At 37.6% G+C, this 18,309-nt stretch overlaps 1 protein-coding gene across 6 annotated transcripts in view; it reads right to left on the minus strand.

The window, feature by feature from the left end:
- Positions 1 to 367: 367 nt before the first annotated feature.
- Positions 368 to 18,309, minus strand: part of AHI1 (Abelson helper integration site 1) — a 183,668-nt gene continuing 165,726 nt past the window's right edge. For 5 of the 6 annotated variants that reach the window (XM_045544418.1, XM_045544414.1, XM_045544417.1 and 2 more), the window contains 2 exons: positions 13,270 to 13,372; positions 368 to 406 (listed from right to left, as the gene is read on the minus strand). In XM_045544418.1, the coding sequence (XP_045400374.1) occupies positions 389 to 406; positions 13,270 to 13,372 (121 nt within the window). In that variant the 3' untranslated portion in view covers positions 368 to 388. Of the gene's footprint in view, positions 407 to 7,167; positions 8,545 to 13,269; positions 13,373 to 18,309 lie in introns of those variants that run through there. The other variant, XM_045544416.1, reaches the window with a different exon arrangement.

An 18,309-nucleotide genomic window follows, 5' to 3' on the forward strand; every position in this document is an offset into this window, starting at 1 on the left:
TAAACATTAAAGGTTGATATGAATATTTCCAGAGCAATACGCAACTTCGAGATTCATTTTGATAAACCTATTTTTGTTCTGCCAAAGGTATTAGAAATTTGAAAAAAATGTTTAGCTTTCTTATTTGCTTTTTAATAATAGAAAGTCACTTTTTGTCAAATTTGAGTGGAACAAACGTTTTAAAAACAAGCCAGTTCATTTTATTTTTAAAATTTATTGTAATTTTGTCTTTTGACATTTCTATCCTATATTTTTTTCCTTTTAAATTCATTAATGTATTTACTTTAGAGATGAGGTCTTGCTATGTTGTCCGGGCTGGTCTCGAACTCCTGGGCTCAAGCAATCCTCCCTCTTCAGTTTCCCGAGTAGCTGGGACTACAGGTGCATGTCATGTCACTGCACCTGGCTGTTTTAAAAAAAAATACAGTATGTAGTTTGGCAAACTCAAGGGCAATAACCTGACAACTAAGAGGAGAATTTTGGAGTTAGACAAACTACAAAACTGATCCTGACACCCCCAACTTAAAAGCTGTGTGATCTCACATACATTGCATAACGTTTCTGAGTTGCAGGATTTTCGCTTTGTTTTTAAATGGGAGTAATAATATCTACCTTGTAAGCTTATTTTGAACATTAAATGAGTTAGTGCATGTAAGGCCCCTGCCAAGGGACCTAGCGTATCTAGTCTGTGCTCAGCAAATGCTGGCTATTATTAAAATTAGTCTGTAATTATGAATAATTAAAATAATAAATATTTTTCCTTTCCCTGCTAAATTATGACTCTGCACATAGGACAAAGTGAATTGGAATAACGGCAATTATTAATATTTTGTAAACTTAATAGCTAACAGCTTACTAAAGTGTTTAAATACATTTTTGAGTGGACCGAATCTGCCGAAGAGTGATTTACTTAATAGAATAAATGCCCAAATCCCATTTCCCTGGCTGTGTAAACAGAGCGGGTGCCACAGCAAGGTTACCCACAGTGGCCTCCACTCCCAAATAGCCCACCAGACTGACACGTTCAGAAGCAGGTACGCTAGTGCAAAGGAAGAGTGTACGCTCTAAAGTTGAAAGCACATCAAAAGTAAGAGTACGGGTGTTACACAGCGTCTCTAGACAGTCCCACGGAAATCTGAGCGCAGAGTGTCCTGACCCGCAGCAGATCTGGCTGCGTTGTACCTGTGCCAAGAGGTACCGGGCTCCTTCTGCCCTCCAGCCAGCCAGTCTGAGCGGACCGTGTACACTGCTGCCTCGGGGGCTGCAGGGGGCTCTTGAAACTTTTAATGTAAGCACTGCTGGGCTGGGCATTGAGTTTGCTTGTTGAACAAAGAGTTGTTTGAAGCTTTTAGATTTGTTTTTAGATGATAAAAATATGGGTGATGAAAAGGACTCGATGCATTTGATGGCATAAAAATACCTACCATGAACCTGTGAGTCCTTACGACGAGGTGCTCAGCCTTTTGTTTATGCACCTAGGAATCCCTCCTCTCAGAAAACTACTACAATTGCAAAGAAAAAAGTGGTCGAGAGAGCAGATTCACAGGCAACAAGGTTCAGACATACAAATTTTACAAGTCTTTTGAAGGCTGTTTACCCTCAGATGAATTGGGAATGCAAAATATCATGCAAAGCAGATTTAATCTTCTGGCTAATTTGCCTTAACAAAAAAAGTTAAAGGCATAAAAGGAAGATTACATCCACATTTTAAGGTTGTGTTTTTATGTAAATACAAAGTAGGTCAGAATGAGCTGGAGACTTAAGCAGAGGTCTCCAGGTTCACTGCCTAGCGGGGCCTCCGTCTTGGGTTCCTGAGCTTCAGGACCAGGCTGATATGCTGATCGACAACGGTGTTGATGGTTTACTGTTGAGTTCAGTGAATGCCTCTGGCTGATGTCAGGCAGAGAAGAAAGAAGGGAGCCAGAAAAAAAGAAGAAAGCCAGAGAATCTAAGAAAGGGAAGAGAGAACGAAAAAAGAAACAAGACCAGCTGTGACCAAGGGAAGGCATGCTAGAATGACTAATGAAATTTTCTTAGATTCCTTCCATAAATCCTCTTATTCTTGCTGGGCATTTAGAATTTTTAAAATTGATTTCATTTCACTTGAGAATCCTGTGATATTGAGCACAAGCATAGATTTGTAAGAATTGTCTCAGGCACACAAGAAATGTTAAATAATATATGTTGATTAATAGATGGAGAATATTAGTGGATTGATCACATTTTAATCTTTCTATTGGCATCCACATCCAGCTCAGGGTAGAATTTTTGACCCCCTACTATGTGCTGAATCAGTAGTCAGTGCCAGTCATACAAAGGTGTGTGCATCATTCCTAATTTCTGGAGCTCACAGTCTCATAGGAATGTCAGTTTCAATGTTATGTGTTAATGACTTCATAAACATTAGGTAGAGGACAGATGAGAACACAGGGATGAGATACTTAGGAAAGGAATCTTGGCGCACGTGACGTTTGAGATGAAACCCAAATGGCAATATTCAGCAAAGGCATCAGGAAAAAGGTGTTTTCAAATAGTGAGAACAACTCAAGGCCTTGAGTGGCAATGGTCCTTGGAGGGAAGGACTGTCAGGTGAGCTGCCAGGTGAGCAGAGGACTTCCACAGGGAGCCAGCAAAACTGGAGAAGCAGCCAGGGCAGGTCCTGGAGGTCTTTGTCCTCCATGCTGAGCTGCTTGGACCTTCTTGCAGGTATCAAGTGAGTTTCTTACTATGCCGTCACTTCCAAGGCGAGCGCATTTTGTTTGCTGATATCAGAAAGCCCAGGAGTAGATTTACAGGAATCATTCGAAGCAAACAGGAAAGCTCATTGGATTTAGTGATAAGGAAGGGGACGAGTTTTAAGCAGGCTGTGACGGGCTCAGATTTGCTTTTTATGAAATGTGCTGTCGTGCTTCCAAAGTCTGACCCAGAAGAGCTCTGAAGCTTTTCCACCACTGGCTCTCCTTCACTTTCCCCTTGGGTTATTCTGTTTGGGGTTCTGCTGGTTGCTTTTCTTTTAAAACTTAGGCCCAAGCAACAAACTTCTCAGTTCCTCTGAGATAGGATCCATTTTGAATGGTAAGGATAAAGAGAAAATACAAAGAACATGTAACTAGTCAAGTGTTTACAGTTCACCTTTGGTGAGTGGGGTGACTGCTTGTGGCCCCTTGCCCAGCTTCTCACCTCTTTCCTACCGAGCATGACTCATCTTATTCTGCACCATCTGGGACCCTGCCCCTGACAACTTTCCCCTCTCACTGAAACTTCCAGATTCCAGCTTGCTAGCCCCCTGTGGGTCCTCTTGTTTGGAGAGTAAGGAGCTCTGACTTTCCCTAGGAAATGGGCAAGGCTGTGGACGTCCATACAATGTAGGTTCACTTTTTAGGGGTGGTATCTCCACTTGCCTAGCAAGGAGCCTCATTTACTAGAGATCCATCCTTAGCATCAGCCACTATATCACCTGTATCAAATGACACACACCATGCAAAGAGAGGATCATTTTTCCACACTGATATGATGTGAAAAATAAATTGTTAGATAGGGTCTATTTTTTTTCCCTCTGGATAGAATGGGGTGGGAGCAGGGATAATTTGCTTTTATTTGTACTTTAAGCTTGCAAAATGGCAGAACTGCAGCTTCCAGAAGAGGAGGGCACACAGATAGAGGAGGAGCTCTTGGGAGCCTTGCTTACAGGAAGGGGATGTGTTCAAGAGACCACCCAAGAGAGCTGATCTTCAAATTGTCCAGGAGAGAATGCCATCACCTCCAGCACCAGGCACACATTCGGGGAAGGGTGGAGCAGCCTGTATCATTCCTCTACACAGGGCTGTCCTCTGTGATAAAGACCACACATGGCAGAGAATATTCTAAATGTGTTATCTCAGCCCAATATCTTTTCCACATTCTAGATATTCATATTTTGAAATTCAAAAGTAACAAGTCTGTTCTAGGCTATAGGGCATTCTAAATATAATGGCCCTATATTCATGTTTGAAAGAAAAATCTACCTTCACTTCATGTGACTGCAGGATCTTCAACTATAGTATAACAGTCTGTTGCAAGTATATTGGATGTTTCAGTTTGCCAGACCTGTCATGATAAATTAATTACAGGATGTTGCAGAAATGGCAAAGCTCCAGCAGCATCTTGCATAGTTTAATATAGACCCATTTCCCCATTTCAATGTATTTGTGGTTAGATAAATCCTCAGAAATTTACAGCTGCTATAGACTAGTTTATTATGTACTCTGCCTGCACACATGATAAGTATAAGAATTTGATGTCCTTAAAGTGCATAGATTTTAGTGATATTTCTTTACCACCGTGGAAATGTTTAGTTGCTAAAAGTAGCACTGGCAGACTTCTGAACATTAACTTCTGTGTAATAGGCAGATGGTTAAAAAACATTACTGTGCTTAACCATCTTTCATTTACTTCAAACTGAAGAATCGTAGCTCAGAAAAAATTATGTGGGGCATTTATACAGAATGGCCTGTGAACCAATTAAAATAGGAAAAAATTAACTACTGATCTTCAGCTAAAAACACTGAAAAACCAAACTGAAGCTACCAAACTTGTCTCCAGGGAACTTTCTTCCTTTAGTCTTGTGACTGCTTTTCACAAGCTTCCATTGCTCATTTTCACTCTGGCAACAAGTTATTTCCCTGAACTTTTTGCTTTTTCCTCCTTTCAGACTCTCTTTATTTCCCTCTTTATTTCTTTATCTTTATTAAGCAAAACATCTCCATCCCAAGCAATTTTAAGAAATCATCCTTTGATTGGCAATATATGAGTTTCCTTATGTAAATGTTGTATAAGCAAAGGATTCTTAAATTTTCTTCCATAATTCTTGACAAGGCTCAAATGATTATTTAAGAAGAAATGAACTAACACAAGTAAAAATCAGATTGTTTAGTACTTTTAGAAATGATACTGAAGTATATAGTTGGGCCATTTTGATCTAAGTGACAAGAGTGGAACATGAATGGAGAAATTACAATTGTAGGTTCATTCTTAGCAGAACTAGCCTCCCCAACTTTTTGAGACAAAAATAACCCATCTATAATCAGTATGAATTTGAGGTATTAGACGAGCAACTTTAGAAAATAGAGTGTGCAACATATGCTTGATATAGATTTGAAGAGGATCATTAGAAAAATAGCATTCTTTGTGTTTACAAAACAAATGTTTTGTTATCCAGTTCCCGCCTTAGCTTAGAGTATTTCCTATTCACCATAATAATTAGAGCAGAAAGATATGATGAATGAGTGCCTCATTACCAAGTTTGCTTCCTGGGTCTTTGCAGAGAGTAGCTGTCTGCTTTTGCCCAGTTAGTCCATTGTTAACCCTAAATGATGCTGACATTCAATTCTCCTGCAGATAATTGGGTCCATCCATAGATTGAGTTCTCCAGTCAACACAGCCTTTTGATTGACGTGCTTCTTGATGTTTTTATTATCTCTTATATGACTGGAATGGCGCCTTTTCGGTTTCTTGAATAAAATGTTACTGTACATGTAATTAGTTTGATTCTATAGAACCTATTTCTTAAGGAAACATAATTATAGTATGGAGTAAAGACTTACTAAAATAATTATGGGATAAATGATCAGTTTAAAAAAATCACTAGACTTACTTTATTTAGGTCATTATTTCATTACAAACATTGGATGTTTCTAGTCCCTCAGTGGGGTCATAGGTACATTCCAGCTGCTTCTTTCATTCCTCTTGTGTTTGCTGTAGTCTCCAACTATAAGCATTTACGGGCTTCGTCTCCACAGCAACTGAGATCAGTACTTGAGAGATGGCCCAATGGAGCCTGACTCATCTCCATTCACAGCCAGCATTGACATTTACTGGCTATGCACACTTGGACAAGTTACTTAACCTCCAGAGCCTTGGTTTCTTCACTTACAGAGTTAGGAAGATTTTACATACCTCCATGGATTTGATGGATGTGAAGAGTAAATGAGGTCATGTACATAATAAAGTGAAGATTTGGGGAATATTTTCTGTAGTTGAGTTCCATTACGTAGAAGTCAACAAATGTACAGCTTAAAACATGTGGATTGTTTAAAAATGTTCCAGTAACTTACTCGGATGGAAATCATTTAAACACATATAAAAATACAAAGTCATAAATTTTTGTTATAGTTTCTAGAACTTTCTAACTCTCTGAAAAATATTTGTAAGTTAAACATATGACTAAAGTGACATGTCACATAAAGTTATTATAAACTGGTAAGTTATTTCCCAGGTAGTCTGAACTTCCTAAAGAAAAAATGTCTTTGTTTAATCAAACTTTTCTATAAATTAAAAATAAAATTAAGTTCAAGTATTTGCTTTTATGTGACAGAAACTCTGCATAAGATTTCAATAGTACCAAGTGTTAGCCATTTAAAAGCATTAATTTTACTTAAAATGAGCATCTTAAACAAATTTGCATTGTGTAAAAAAATTTTATGTTTTAAAGCTTTTAAAAATTTGATTTTTATTCTAGCTTTGAAAATCCTATTCATGGTACAGTTTCAATATTGAAGAAACCTTAAATCTTCAAGATAGAGCTGAATCAGTAATTGGAAAATACATTTCTAAGAATGGTTTAAAATATTATTTAGATACAGAAGAAGTGTCAAATTGTTACTTGTTTGAAGAAGAGACGACATGGGGTAAAATTCAACAATTTCAGAATACAGATAAAAAACAAACTCAATTTGTTACTAAGAAAATATACAGTGCCATAAATCATCAAATGGATTCTGATGTCTGATTTTTCACTTGATTATAATCTGGATCTATTACTTGGAAGGCACCGTTATGATCTTCCCTACCCCATCTTACAGTGTGTGTTAAAGACATTTTAATAATCTACTTGTCAACAAAACCCTAGTCTTAACTTTGTCAACAGGACAAAGGAGAAAAACACTGGGCTTTGAGTAGAACCAACTTTTCCTAGTGTTTGCCTCAACTGTAACTTTTGTCTTCAGTAGTTGCAAAATAAAAATAACCCTTTATTTTTCATATGAATATCAAGATCTTAGCAAATGCTTGGCACCCCCTGATACATTTTTCATTTGTCTTGATGTAAAGTATTTCTACAATCTATAGAAATTCTTTGTGATTAAAATAAAAATCAGAATCAACACACATCTCAAAATTATGAACTGACACTGCAGAGAGACATATATTTTTATTTTTAAATAATCAAGTGCATTCACAAGACAGAAAGAACAAGCTTGTACAAGGGTGACTCAAACTGACCAGGCCCAGCGGTACCTGAAGCACAGACTTGTGCATCCAGAACAATGAAAGCTCGACACGATCAGAACAGACTTCTGCACCAATGGCTGCAGGCTTCAGCAGTCATCAGTGACACTCAACACTTTTGAAAATGCCTTTTATAAAAAGTTCCACACAGCGGGGACATGTTTACCAATTTTTATGCCTCTACAACATGTGCAGGGATAAGAGCCATATATGTTTTTACCAGAAGATATTTCACATCGGGTACACATCTGGGCAAAATTTACACCTCAATGCCCAACACAGTTTTTCTCACTTCTTATTTTTAAGGAATCAATTGTCTAATTTGGAAGGTAAGTTTTTCTAATTTTATATTAGTTTTGACTGCCTTGGGGTTAAACATTTTATTGACAGACCTATCACATACTTAAGAAAGGAGAAAAGTCAAAGAAAAAAAACAACAAAAAAAGAATTTCCCTATTATAATATCAAACTTCAAAACTTACAGTCACATGACAACACTGTTACTCTGGAACTAAAGAAATAAATAATGCAATGTAATAATTTAAAAACAAATACTAAAATAAATATAAAATAATGTAAGTCTACATATTATTTATATGCTTAAATACAAAATGCCTTTTTTAAAAAGTAAAGAAATTTGGAACACTGTTGCTAGTTCAGCCAAAAATCTCTTTTAGTTTAGGTGTATCAAGTTATACATATGATTCATTCATAAGAAACATAAAATTTTAATTCAAAAAAGCAAATTGTTTTCTTTTAATGCCTTTGTTACTGGGACCTTTTGAATACACAATATTCTAAAGCTGCTTATCTTTTAAATAAAGTTAATTTCAAAAGCAGATACTTCATATTCTGAGCATAACATCACACATATAACCACATTACAGATATAATAATATTAAACAATTACTTAATAGACACCCTAACAATGCAAACACTTTTTATTCACATTTGCTGAGTAGCAATTATGTTTTTTCTTTATTAGTTTTCCAACACTGGTAATGCAATTTTGATGTAATTACTAATAATACAAATACCAATACTTTGACCAACAACAATCACAATGGTTTATAACAACTAAGCTCAAAGGCCACATTGACTTTTCCACCCACAACTTGCCTTGCTTCTGATTTTTCTAGAGTCTTTCCTAAGAACAAGTATTGGATCCCTCCTTCCTTAGTATCTGAAAATTCTGAACTCTGAAGAGAAATTCCATTTGGTTTAATTTGTCATTTCATCTCTGTGCATTTGGGTATCTCTTCCTTCTTTTTCGACTCTTTACTAGGGAGAAAAATACACAAAGTATTCTAAAAAAACATGAACAATGTCTTCTGGCCACAACCAAATCTTATGTGCTCAGGCAACAGGAGAGGTAATAAAAAGGAACTGTGAAAAATGTGAAAACACACACACACACACACACACACGATCAAGATCAAAATACTAATTACCTAGCTACTGGTTAGCCCTCAGACATATTGTTGACATCTCTTTGTATCATTAGCAATTGTTTAAGGCCTGCTCCAGCATTGACAAGTTAATATAAGCAAATAATAAATATATTTCCCAAATATAGACACTAAGAACTCCAAACCATGAGTAATTTTTAGAAATTAAGAATAGGCACTTAGAGTATATAAAGTTCTTCATTCAATGGGAAAAAAAACCATCATGGATGATGTTTCAGGGTTAATGATTGCAAAGAATATAGATCATTTTATTAAATACATTCTTTCATTTAGTCTATGGCTGTGCCTACTTTTAAAATTAGGTTAATTATATTTTTCAGTGATAGTGATGAGTAAACTATGTATCTAGATGCAGCTTTGATTTCAAACAGACTGTACCATTAATAACAACCAAGAATCAATAGGCAGATGAAACAAGATGTTGCTTCCTCAGAGACCATGTAGTAGGTGTACTACAACTAGTGGGCAATAAACTAGTGGGGATGAACCTGGAATTTTTTAATGCAGTTATTCATTTAGCACTGATGAGTTCTGGACTTACACAGAAATTTTACTGTCTTTCTTCTAAGCAGAAAGGGCTCAATACTTGGTTGCCCTGAGAAAATAAACTGCAGCTTCAGCTGACAGCAATCTGGTCAACTCCAATGCTCACTCCTGAGAAAAGTGACGGCTGGCACAGAGGGCTAGGGAATACCTGTGCTTTAAGGCAGAGGTCCCCAACCTTTTTGGCATCAGAGACTGGTTTCATGGAAGGCAATTTTTCCATGGACTGGTGTTGGGGGCTGGGGAGCAGAGCTCAGGCAGTGATGCAAGTGATGAGGCGTGGCTGTAGATACAGACGAAGCTTCACTCGCTCACCTACTGCTCATCTCCTGCTGTGCAGCACCCCAACTCTTCCTAAGTTTCATGGAAGATAATTTTGCCACAGACTGGGAGGAGGGGTTGGAGGGTGGTGGAACTCTGTGGCCTGGTCCCTAATAGGCCGTGGACCAGTACCGGTCTGCGGCCAAGGGGTTGGGGACCACAGCTTTAAGGAACAGGCCCAACTTTAAATAAGTGGTTATGCTATCTTTTCATATAAGAAACATTTACACATGAGGGGAAAAATCTGTCAGTCCATGTTTCCTGATTTTAAATTTGTTAAATGAAGTTACCCCCAGGTAAGCTTGTATGATATACAGAATCCCCAAAGCATGTTCAGGTGAAGCTCATGAAAGCAACTGAAGTTGAGTCTAAAATGGTACAGATACAGTGTGGTAAGGTACAATATTCATAGGGGCAAAAACCTTACCATTTCTGACCTGTGCATATAGAGGAAAAGTATGTAAAACTTGCTGCAATTAGGATCTGATGAAAATGGGCAAGAAAGTAGTAACGGTTCAAATGAATGCTGAGTGCAGGCTGCACAGAGACCCTACGAACTTCTGCAAAGGGCAGAGAGGAGGACCAAAGGATCTCAGGGGAAGAACAACGCAGAACAAAGTGAGGAGAGGAGGTCATGGTGGTGGGAAGACAAAAAAGAAGAAAAACAGAAAAGGGAAGCGGGGAGGGCCGGAGGAGAACAGCTGGAAATTAGTGAGATGGATCCTGCACGTGCAGAAGATGTGGGACAAGTGAAATCGATCAGGTGGAGACTGCAGGGTGAGAAGTAAACAGACAAGCCAGGAGGACCCTCAGGAGGGGGAACCCAAAGAGGAATTCAATAAGAAAAAGCTGAAGTGGGCGGCAAAGATAACATCTTTTAGGGAAATGATTCAGACTAAGAAGAGGAAGAAACACACTGGATAGAGAACGACAAAGACAGCCAGTGAAAGGAGAAAAAGGATAGAATAAAAGGAAGAGGGGAAGAGATGGTGAAGCGCACAGGACTGACAACTGGCGGCTCACTTCTGTAGATGGGGAAAGCAAGTGGCATGCTGGCATGGGGAATGCCGACAGCAGAGGAGCCTGAAAGCTAAAAGGGATACTGGAATTTGCTGAAAGAGGGAGGAGTGGTCATCTAGCCAAAAGACACAAGAATACATCCAAATCCATTCCTTTTCTGAGGTCTCTTCACATAAAGTATCCCCATAAGCTAATGGAGGAAGAGTGTAACAAAAAGGGCCTTTTAAAGGCTCTCACAACGAAAAGACAACGGAAAATCTGTGCAGCAAGACTATGAAAACAAATATGAAACTAGGTTAGTGTTTGTATGTATGTTATGTGTGAAGAGTAAGATTCATAAAAATACTGGGCTCTGCCCCACAAGAAATTCAATCCAATAAATATTCTCTGTGGCCAGACACCAGGCTAAGTGCTTGGGAGAAAAAAATGTGAGCATGTTATAGTTTCTGCTTGCAAGCACTGCAAGCACTTACCATCTGATCAGAGTTAATGGACAAAGCAATGTGTAAGTGAAATAACTCTGAACTTGGAGCCAGAAGATCAAGCTCTAGTTCAGGCACTTTGTGAACTAGAGTCACTCTGTGACTCTGAGACCTTGCTTTCTTTAAGTGTAGAAATAGTATGCTGTATTGGAAAATTTCTAAAATTACTTTCATTTTGAACAAAATGATCAAGTAGTACATACACGTTGAGCAGGAAAATTAGAAAATATACAAAATAAAATAGAAAAAATCACCATAATCTCATCACCGAGACAACTACTCACATCTTTTAATGCATATTGTTTTATGCATACGATATATAAACTATTTTATAATCACCTTTTTTACCTAAAACTCTATCATAAACATCTTTCCATGTGTATAAAAATACTCACATAATATATAATGAATAATGAACATATAATACCTCATTATATAAATGCTTCATAATTTAATCAACCCTTATTCATAGAAACTGACTTATTTTCCTTCTATTTTTTTTTTTTTGAGACAGAGTCTCACTTTGTTGCCCGGGCTAGAGTGAGTGCCGTGGCGTCAGCCTAGCTCACAGCAACCTCAAACTTCTGGGCTTAAGCGATCCTACTGCCTCAGCCTCCCAAGTAGCTGGGAATACAGGCATGCGCCACCATGCCCGGTTAATTTTTTCTATATATATTTTTTAGTTGGCCAGATAATTTCTTTCTATTTTTAGTAGAGACGGGGTCTTGCTCAGGGCTGGTCTCGAACTCCTAACCTCGAGCAATCCACCCGCCTCGGCCTCCCAGAGTGCTAGGATTACAGGCGTGAGCCACCGCGCCCGGCCTTCCTTCTATTTTTAAAATACTACTTGAAGGAGTAGCTTTTTAACTGAATCTCTCCATGTATACGTGAATATTTTTCTATAATAGATTCCTTCAAGTAGAATTGTCAGGTCAAAAGACATGAAACATTTTGAAAAATTAAAAAATAAAAGTAGTATCAAACTACCCCCACAAAGAATGGATCAATCCTATGCTATTACCAGCAGTATATGAGGGAACCCATTTCCCTATAAGCTTATCAACACCAAGCATCACAAATTTTGAAGCATTTCATTTTGTGAGGGGAGAAACACTATCTCATTTATTGTTTTAATTTCCATCAATTTGATCACTGGAAGGTAAACATTTTTCATATTTATTGCCATTTATATTTATTCCTTTAATAATTTCCTTTAAGAATGTCGGATGTACACGCTTTGCAAATTTTTCTACTGTTGTATTTCTTCTCCTTGATTTCTTAGAAACTTTTATATGTTAAGAGAATTATCCCTTTATGAGAAATTCTCCCCTATCTCAAGTTACTTGTTCATTTAAAAAGTTTAAAGAGTTTTTTTTAACATATATAATTTTAAAGTTTCTATTATTTAAATCTAACAATCTGTTTCATAATGTTTTCTGATTCTGGTATCAAGGTTGAAAAGTCATTTCTTGACTCATGATTATATAACTACTTTCTGTACAGTTAGATTTTATTTTTTGTAATTAAAATCGAAAAAATACTCATGAAAATTTTGAATCTAGTTCCTAGAAAGTGACAAATTCATAAATGTGGACGTGAATAGGGCTGTAACATTTCACTTTGAGCAGACAACCTTCACTTCTACCTAAGAGAGAAAACAAGGCCGCCTAACAGGCTTTTTTCCTGCCTTTCTTATGCCCTATTCCCTATCAGAAAACACCATCATTCAAACACATTTCCCACTGGCCTTTCTCAGGGATCACCCCGCTGCTCCCACACCTCCAGTGGCTCACTTCCCAAGTGGCTCTTTCAGTTTGTAAATGTTCTTGTCATTCTCCTCCTTATAAAGATCACCCCTATATCCCGTGTTTTCCACTAGTTACTGCCCAGCCTTTTCTCTCCTTTCAAGTGTAGCATTTTTGGAGAATAAGACTATTCTGACAAGTCTTTTCCTTCAGGGCTGGAGACAATCTGATTTATGCTACCAAGCCTCTCCATCAGAACTATCATCTCCTAGGTCACAAACGGCATTTTGGTGACAAATCCCAAAGGGAACTTGCCAGTCCTTATTTTCCTTTCCTTCTCTCTAGCATCTGTCATTGTTGACCACATCTTTCTAAATCTTTTCCTGTTGCCGATATGATACAACTTTCTCCTGGTGTTCCTCTTACCTCTGTTAGGGTGACTTTTCGGCCTGTTTGCTCACGCTTCTTCACGTGCATGTCCATTATGTGTCCTCGGTCCTCACGGCTCTGTTCTTTGCCCATTTCAGAACTATAGGTGAGAAAGACCAGAAACAAGGAGCCAGTGAGAAGCCAGCTGTAACAGCTCAGATGAGGCTTTGATCTAGGGAAGTGGCAGTGGGAATAGGAAGGAGGACAAATGGGAGGGTGTGAGAGAAAAACATTTGGCACAACTATATGAGTGATTATATGTGGGGGTGAGAGACACGGATTTGCTTAATATAGAGATAACCTTTAGCTGGTTGGGCTCCTTCTTAACCATGATAAAGAGACAAGAAAAAAACATATTTCATCTGTCTTAGAAAAACTATTAGATGCCTGGGAAAAACCAGAAAGTTATATCATCTTAGATGGAAACACACATGTACACATACAGAGTACAGGACATTCATTAACAACAAGGAAAGGGGTGAAGGAAGTTTATGCATAAGAAAAATGTGACATCCTGACCAGTGAAATGGGCATTGTAACTTTCCAAACAACTCAATGGTAACAGTAAAATACAAAACAAATGTTTTGTGGATGGGCGTTAGTAGTGCAATTTATGTTAGGAGGAAAAAAACCCACAAAAACAATGAAAAAGTGGGAAAATGGAAGAATGGAAGACAGCATCCTCTCTCTAGGATGTTCAGAAATAGTGGGAAACACCAAAATAGAACTTGAAAAAGATGCAAGAATTTCAAAATCAGATAATAAGTAGGCTTGAACAGTGATTCTTATGGACCAAACTGTATTCCCCCCAAATCCACATGTTGAAGCCCCAACTCCTAATGTGACTATATTTGGAGATGAGGGCCTTTAGGGAGCTAAGTAAGATTGAGTGAGGTCATAAGAGTGGGGTCCTAATCCAGTAAGACTGGTGTCCACAGAAGCAGAGGAATATGGCACCAGTGTACAAGCACATGTGTATGTGTGCTTGCTCTCTCTCACACACATCACACACGCGCACATACAGAGAGGAGGCCATGTGAGGATGTGGTGAGAAGGAAGCCATCTGCAAGCTAGGAAGAGAGGCCTCACCCCAAACCAATCCTGCTGGCACCTTGATCTTGGACTTCCAGTCCTCAGAACTGAGAAAATAAATTTCTGTAGTTTAAGCCATGAAGTCTGTGGTTTTCTCTTACGGCAGCCTAAACAGACTAACACAGAGGCACATAAGTGAAATGGAGTCAGATGACTGAGAATGAAAAGGTCAGAAATTTAAAGAAGAAAGGACAAATAAATTAAGTATTAATAAATAAGTATTAATAAATTTAGAACTAATAATTCATAATCTTAATCTATCTGAAGTATAGATAGATTCCTTTTGGCCTTGTCTCCAAGGAATCTATTAATATATTTTAACTTTGAAGTAAAAACTCACATGTCTGTGGAGGCTGGGGTGATAAGATGAGGAAAGAAGCAAGCCAAGGATAATACAGCAGAGACAATGGACTGTGGCAAACTGGAGAGGGGATGACCCATGTAAAGGGGCAGTCTACCATCTCAGCTCCAGGTGATGGATGCCATGAGACAATGTGGAATGTGGTTCGGAACTCTGAATTATTTTCAAGAGAAGTCAGAAATCTGCATTTCTTTTACGTGATTTTTAAAAAACGTTTGGGCACCTGATAAAATTACACACACACACACACACACACACACACACACACACACACACACACGACCCAACCCAAGCTGCATCTGGCTCACAAGCTCTGACTTCTGACCTCTGTTCCAATCATGGATTCTGTTGGTCTCAGGGTGTCCCATGTACTTCCATACCTTTGTGTCTTAGTTCCTGCTATCTCTGATCTCCAAGTCCTTCTCCTCTTGTTCACCCTGTCTCCACGTGGTCTTCAAGACTTAAATGTTGTCTTATATCTTTGGCTTTCCCTGACTACTATAGGAAGGTAAGACTGTAGTGATCCTCTTTCCCCTTTTATCTCTCAGTCTACATACTACTGTCTTTCAAAAAGCTACCTGGAAAATACATAGAACATCTGAGCTTTTGCTTGCAGCCAAGGGACCAACTTTACTACTTGTTTAAAACAACCAAAAAAACTGAACAAAATATATGCAAGAACAATTTTCAAGATATTGAATCACAGGCAGTGAAGGACAATGATTCCTAAGGAGACTGGCAATAAACAAGATGAGCACTATGACCCCCCAGCTTATCACCTCAAGAACTTCTGGGCCAAGGTGCAGAAAGGTAAAAACCCAGGTGGAGCCTGCCAGACCCCTTTGTGAGAGCTGAAAGTCTGGGGAGACCAAGGTGGCTAGAGTTCACAAATAGTGACAGAGAGGAGAGAGCGGTTCCTAATGAGAGAACTTCAAGATCTGCCAAGCGTTCCCCTCAAGTATTCAGCAGAGAGCTGATGAGTGCATATATCTAAGGCCAGGAACAGTGCTTATTCCCACTAGCAATGAACAGAAACTGTCCCTGAGGAGGCCCAGACATTGGACTTACTAGACAAAGACTTGAAACCCACAATTAAAAATACATTCAAAGAACTAAAGTAAACCATGCCTAAAGAACTAAAGGAAAGTAAGAGAACGATGTCTCACTAAATAGAGAATATTAATACAGAAATAGAAATTACAAAAGGAAGAAGTAATACTAAATCTGTACAAATTCTTTCAGAAAACTGAAGAGGTGGGAATTCTTTCCAACTTGTTTCATGAGGCCAGCATTACCCATTACCAAAAACAGACTAAAATGTTACAGGAAAACGAAGTAACCATATTCCTCATGAACAAAATGCAAAAAATTTTAAATAAAATTTTAGCAAATCAAATACAATAATTTATAAAAAGGAAAACACATCACTACTAAGTAGGGTTCATCCCAGGCATGCAAAGTTGGTTCAACATTTGAAAATCAATGTAAGTCACTATATTAACAAATCAAAAAGGAAAAATCATATGTTACTTAATATGTACAGAAAAAGCATTTGACAAAAATCTAATGTCCATCGCTGATAAAAACTCTCAGCAAACTAGGAAATGAAGGAAACTATTTAATAAAGGGCATTTATAAAAAAAACTTACAATAACATCCTACTTAATGCTAAAGGACTGAATGCTCTCCTATTCATTTTCCACATGATCAGGAACAAGAAAAGCATGTCTACTCTTATCATTTCTATTGAACATTGCATTGGAGATTTCAGCTAGTCCAATAAGACAAGAAAAAGAAGTAAAAGGCACCCAGATTGTGAAGGAAGAAATAAAACTTTTTTATTTGCATGACTGTGTAGAAAAGTGGGTAGAATCTACTAAACAGCTATTAAAACTAACAAGTGAGTTTAGTAGGGTGGCATGATACAACAACAACATACAACAATCAGCAGTATTTCTATAAACTATCAACAAACAATTGTTAAGACTTAAAAACAATACTATTTACATATGAAATATGTAGGAATAAATCAAAGACCAATATACTTTATGTCCAAGACCTATATACTGAAAATTAAGAAACATTACCAAGAGAAATGAAAGATGACGTAGATAAATGGAAAAATATCAAGTTGATGGTCAGATGATTAGATATTGTTAACATGTAAATTCTTCCCAAACTGATCTATGGATTCAATGCAATATTAGCTGGAATTCTAGCAGGCTTTGCTACAGAAATTGATAAGCTGATTATAAAATTCATGTGGAAATAGAAAGGACCTTAATTATTAAATAGCCAAACCAACTTCAAAAAGGACAAAGTTGGAGGATTAATACTATCTGATTTCAAACATATTATAAAACTACACAGTAATCAAGACAGTGTGGTAGTGGTGTAAAGACAGAGAAATAGATCAATAATAGATAGTCCAGAAATAGACCCACTATATACAGACAACTAATTTTCAAGAAAGGTGCAAAGGCCACTTAGTTGAGACAGGATTACTTTTCAACAAATGATGCTAGAACAATCAGATACCCAAATGCAAAAAATATAAAACCTAAAATTATAAAACTTCTAAAAGAAAACAGAGGAGAGAACTTTTGTGACTTTGGGTTGGCAAAAGTTTCTTAGATACTACACTGAAGTGTGATTCATTAAAAAAATTGAAAACTTATACTTTGACAAAATAAAAAATAGTTTGCTTTTTAAAAGCTACTGTTAAGAGAATGAAAAGGCAAAGTAGAGATTGAGAGAAATATCTGCAAATCACGTGTCTGATAAAGAACATATTTAGAATATAAAAAGAATTCTCAAAACTTAATAAAATAACCTAATAAAAATGGGTAAAAGATTTGAACAGATTCTTCACCTAAGAAGCTATATACATGGAAGATGAGCACATAAAACGTTGTTCAACATCATTAGTTGTTGGGGATATGCAAATTCAACCACAATGAGATATATCTTACATGTGTTAGAATGGCTAAAATGACAAAGACTGACCATGTATCAAGTATTGGTGAGTAAGTGGAACTCATATACATGCCAGTAAGACTGTAAAATGGTATGATCATATGGAAAACATTTTGGCAGCTTCTTCTTTTTTTTTTTTTTTTGAGGTAGTCTCACTCCGTTGCCCTGAGTAGAGTGCTATGGCATCAGCCTAGCTCACAGCAACCTCCAAACTCCTGGGCTCAAGCAATCCTCCTGCCTCAGCCTCCTGAGTAGCTGGGACTATAGGCGCACACCACGATGCCCAGCTAATTTTTTATATTTTTAGTAGAGCGGGGTCTCACTCTTGCTCAGGCTGGTCTTGAACTTCTGAGCTCAAACAATACTCCTGCCTCGGCCTCCCAGAGTGCTAGGATTACAGGTGTGAGCCACTGCGCTCAGCCAGGCAGCTTCTTAAAAAAAGCATAAACCAACTATATGATCCAACCATTCCACTCCTAGGTGTTATCCAAGAAAAATGAAAGCACATGTCCAAAGACTTGTACACAAATGTTGATATTAGCTTTATTTGTAGTAGCCCCAAACTGGAAACAATCCAAAGGCCCATCAATAGGTAAGTGGATAAAGAA

Source organism: Lemur catta, chromosome 2, assembly GCF_020740605.2.
Source record: "Lemur catta isolate mLemCat1 chromosome 2, mLemCat1.pri, whole genome shotgun sequence".
In the NCBI taxonomy this organism is placed as follows: Eukaryota; Metazoa; Chordata; class Mammalia; order Primates; family Lemuridae; genus Lemur; species Lemur catta.